Raw genomic sequence first — 5,000 nt, forward strand, 5'->3', positions numbered from 1 at the left:
GTTTGGACGTTCAAATTAGGTTTTGAATGTAAAGCATTTCAAACACTAAACGATCAAATTTGCCTTGGCACTTTCTCATAATCTTCAAATGGCTCTCATTCAAAAGATCGCCCCTACCATGCGCTTCATGAAAATGCTTGCCGGTTGCCGAATTTTTGTGTTCAACAGCACGTTGAAAAAGGTGTCGGGCTTTGTAGCATCGCACACATCACATACAAAATGATAAACAACGCATTGCTGATTGACAATTGATGGTTTGACTTCTTTAGGCTTGGGATCTAGCTGAAACTTGATCTTTGTATGGTAGACTAATTCTGACTTTCAACCTCTTTCCCAGAGCTTTTCAATGAGGTTGTGACTATGTTGCTCTCGTGAGTATTTCTCTCCACTATGCTTACTGAATACTAACGAGGTTGACATAATCAGAATTAGTTTACCATTCAAAGATCAAGTTTCAACTAATGGATTGGCACCACTTTGCAACCAGATTTTGTAAGCAAGAAATTAGAACAAGGCCTCAAACCTTAAGAACCGTCAATTGTCAATCATCCAAATGGACTTCATACTTGAGAAACATTTTGTTTAACTTTTTTTGAAGAAACGTTCTGTCGCAATTTTTTATTGTCAAATGTTTTTCTAAGGCACTTTTTTTTGTTGTAATAACTAAAAAAATTTGCAGTCGTCCTACGGTTATAAGCAATTAGTATTATTAGAAAATTTCTTTCGAGTTTTTATTTATTACTATGTGAAAAGAACAAAAAAAGAAGGTGACACATGCTAACACCAACCCGCACTGGCCAACACCTGGTATGTTAACGTTAGCCACGCCATGCTGATGAGGCCCAGCAATGCCGAACCAGCTGTCCATGGCTGCTAATTGTCCGCTGAAATGGTTGTGCGCATGCGTTATGTGTTAACCACACCGGACTGGTTTCACCTTGCTTTTTTTTGGGTTATTTATTTCAAATTTCTGGAGTATTTATATCTTGTTTCAAAGTATTTTCGGCCTCGTATAACAGAAAACAGAGCAAAAGCAGTGCTTTCTTTTCTTCAGGTCCTTTAATGTCTCCGCACCAAAATGCAAATTTAGTTACGTTTTTTTTTTTTCCAAAAATTATTTTCTTCCTTTCTATTTACAATTAATTTGCATTTTTGGTAAATAAATAAATATATGAATATTAATGAATCAGCACTGAATACGTTTGTAAACCGTAACATTTATTCGAGAATCATGCCAGAATGAACCAAACAAGTCATTTCTGCCTAAAATGTTCAAGTAAATCAGTTTGCTCCAAGTTTCTACAGCGTGTACGTGTCGATACTGTAGTTACATCATTCTTCGAAGCTGCGTAAATTGAATAGCTTCTACATTGTTTTGTCTCTCCATCCATGTCAATCACTTTTTAAAGCATTCAACAGCTTCAGTGTTTCTTTTTTGGACCAGAAATTGGTATGCCAGCTGTTTTTTTGATGTATGAACCATGCGTATAGGGCTTCATCCAGCTGTTCATCATGTGCAACTTTCAATGATTTTCGTTTTAGTTCATGATCGATCTCCAAGTTGTCGGCAAACTTCATAATCTTGACTTTGTTTTTGCGGATGTCCAAAATCTTCTGTTTGCTGACGCCATAGTCACTGGATAAGCTCGTTCCTTTTTCGCCTTTTTCCAATAGTAGAATTATTGACTGCTTATCTTGTATGGAAAGAATTGAACGCTTACGCTTTGTCGACATGATGGAAACACTTTAACACTTTTCATGACACAAGCTTGTGTTTATCATACCTACGCTGATCGGGGAAGCGGAGCGTGAAATTTCAGTTCGCTAGAAAACAACTCTGAGCCTATGAACGTTCAATGAAATGCACTGCATTAGTTACGGTGCGTGTTAGGCGCGTTTAAGATCACTCAAGCAATAAACTTCCCCTAAATTGTCTTTTGATGCGAAACAAATTCAGTTCTGACTGGAATTTTATATCTCAGTTTGGCGTAAGATAGCTTTTCTACGGATAATGAATGTGACTAATGAATATTCATGAAAAAAAAAATGGGACCAGAAAAGCTAGTCCGGATAATCGCGAAATCCGGATAATCGATGTCCGGATAGTCGAGGTTCGACTGTACCATTTATATTTTCACAAAGAAACAAGTCACAGATAAATTCTATGTCAAGAACCTCTTTTATCTGTATAAGCACTAACCGTTCCTTACGTCAAGTCTGGGATAACAAGATACTTTCTCTCTGTCACGTTTAGTGTTTAGTGCTATACTTTACCGGAGAGCTTTATATATATTTCAATACGTTTTCAAATCAACATCCAAATGTCCGATCAAAAGCAATGGCATTATATCCATCAAAAAATGTCGCAAGACCTTAAACGTAGAATCAATGCATTATGCAGCGAAAAAATATCCAAACATAAACCTTCTTGCGAAAGGGTTGAAGGAAAAATTGCTGGAGATATAGGCTCCTCGCCTCCTCCTTTTTTTATCATCAGGTATAACTTGATGGAGATGTGCTGGCAAGAGGTCCCAATGCTCCGCCCTGATTTCGTAAATATTTCCAAGAGGTTGCGCTCGTTCATCGAAGGAGAGGTCAGTAAAAAGACGTTTTCAAGGTGCTATTTTTTTCTTTCTTTTGCTTTTTTCTTTTCTTTTCTTTTATTTATTTTTTTTTTTTTTCATGCGCCATGCATAAAGACTGATATTTTTGCCAAGGCGTTGCTTGGAGCGAGCTCTGTTTTCTTGGAAACAGATATTAATACCACATATGTTTGGGATATTTTGGTCGAGCCCTGCTGGGCTAGGCCGTTTATTTAAAATCAGCATGGTACCTTCTAAGAAATAACTAAATATAGAAGGCATGATTCCAGCAAAGGTGAAGGCACACCCGCCATCCACAAGAAACTAAGAAAAGAGGAGGGGAAAATGATCTTGACTCTCTTGAATTAGTTACTGAAGGAGGCCCTACGCCTGTCTTCTGCACTGGATAAGAGCTAGAGAAAGTCCCGGATGCCAGGAATGCCCCAACTGCATCGTGGGAAATAACTAATTAGACATGTCACAGTCCACGTAAATCCATATTCCCTGTGGCGTTATATATCATTTTTTACCTATTCACACTGGATCGTTCGAAACCTATATAGGCAACTTGATTCAATATCCTATCCATGTCATCATTTTTCTCTTCAAATATCTGTGTGTTAACTCTTTAAGAGAAACGCGTGAGGTTTAAAATGTTTTATCGTCGGAGTTTTTGGTCACTTTGTTGAGGGTGATGGGCATAAAGACGTTTCTAGGATGAATTTCAGTTCTGTTGATTACAATTTATTTCAAGCCAAAAAAATAAAGAAAAAGAAGTAAAAATTAATTGCATGATACTGAGGAAACCTTTCTTATTTCTATATGTTGCAGTACCTCCCGTTGGTGGACGAATCAAAGTACGATGGAGCAAAATACTCAGGAGTTGAGGACGTGGGTGCAGAAACTGAAGATGACGCAAGAGCAGTTCGTGGGGCCACAAATGCAAAGGCCTCAACAAGAAAGTGGTCAAGTCTGAAATTATAAAAGCTAGCTGAAGTAGTTGTCATTCAGTAACAGTACTAGTTTTTAGAGTTAGAGAAAATGTGAAATTCAAAAGCTAGTCCTAATTCATATTTAGGTCGATTAAAAAAAGGCGTAGACAATCAGAAAGACAACCCTAACACACAATTTTGTTCTCATGTCGTAAACTCCAAAAGACCACGGAATCGATCAGTTTCAGTTTTATTCCAGACTAACTAAATGAGAAATTACTGTGACATGTTTTGGCAATCACTATCGACATCTGTGCTAATGCAGACCAAAGCAATATCTTTTTGCCTTTGACATCAGTCAATATTGTTTAGAATATTCATTAGTACAACAATTGCTACAATAATTAATTGCTTTGCGAAGTAGAATATAAACAAACCCGACAAGGTTTGACAATCGTTAGCTAGCGATCATAAGCAGAACGTTTTCCAAGATTTTGTAGGCACTAGCAGTAGTTTATTTCAGAGACCTAAATCGAAATCCAGTGTGATCATCACCGAGTATTCGGTATGATTGATGCTGGCTTTTTAATCCTACTACAACAGCGGCATCGAAAAGTGGTAGAAAAATATCCTGTTGATTGAGGAGGAAACAAAATATATTCAGGAGAGGAATCATACGGCAAGGGGCTTAAGATTACATCGAGTCACGTAGGTGTGGCATGGAAGAGAAGATGTTGGAGTATTAGTAGGCTTTATCAGGGTGTAAAAACACTGGTTAACTCAGTAAGTCCTTGCTTAATAGTGGCCTAGCTAAACATAATCGATCATTTGGCTTCTCCTCTTAATTGAGGGGGAAACAAAATATATTCAGGAGAGGAATAATACAGCAAGAGACTTAAGATTATTTCAATTCACGTATGTGAAGCACGAAAGAGATGTAGGAGTATTAGTACGCTATATCAGGGTGTATAAACACTCCTTAACTCAGTGACCCCTTGCTTAATAGTGGCCCAGCTAAACTTAATCAGTCATTTGGCTTCTCCTCTTAATTGAGGGGGAAACAAAATACATGTAGGAGAGAAATCATCATTTTTTAGAAAGGCAGCTCGCGAACCCTTTTTATGTTTAGTCAAACATACTATAGTTGCAAAAGAAGAGTTGTCATTGTTGCACTTTAAAGTGCTTTGCTATTAACCTTTAGGGTTTTGAGAAGTTAATCTCCGCTTACTTGCTTGGAACGTAACCGCCATTTCAGCTTTTGCTTACTCACGGCTTTCAAAAAGACCTTCGACGATGCGAGCAAAGTGATTTCGTTCTAAAGTTACCTACATATAATTTCAAGAAAGAAAGTACAAAACTTGAGGAAATTCCCAAAAAAATGAAAAAAATATATAATTAATATAAATAGTGGGACCTGATAGACAAACTGACATAACAGTGTAAACATTTCTTAGAGTCAATCAGTCAAATTAAAGTAAACGAATAG

The 5,000-nt window shown here is 37.2% G+C and overlaps 1 protein-coding gene across 1 annotated transcript in view; it reads left to right on the forward strand.

Annotated features, from left to right (window-relative positions):
* The window catches only part of LOC137989067 (vascular endothelial growth factor receptor 1-like), a 34,396-nt gene extending 31,220 nt beyond the window's left edge, over positions 1–3,176 (forward strand). The window contains exon 14 of the mRNA XM_068834955.1: positions 2,498–3,176. Coding sequence (XP_068691056.1) covers positions 2,498–2,819 — 322 coding nt within the window. The 3' untranslated portion in view covers positions 2,820–3,176. The remainder of the gene's footprint in view (positions 1–2,497) is intronic.
* Positions 3,177–5,000: the final 1,824 nt, after the last annotated feature.

This window comes from Montipora foliosa, unplaced genomic scaffold, assembly GCF_036669935.1.
Source record: "Montipora foliosa isolate CH-2021 unplaced genomic scaffold, ASM3666993v2 scaffold_438, whole genome shotgun sequence".
Classification (NCBI taxonomy): Eukaryota; Metazoa; Cnidaria; class Anthozoa; order Scleractinia; family Acroporidae; genus Montipora; species Montipora foliosa.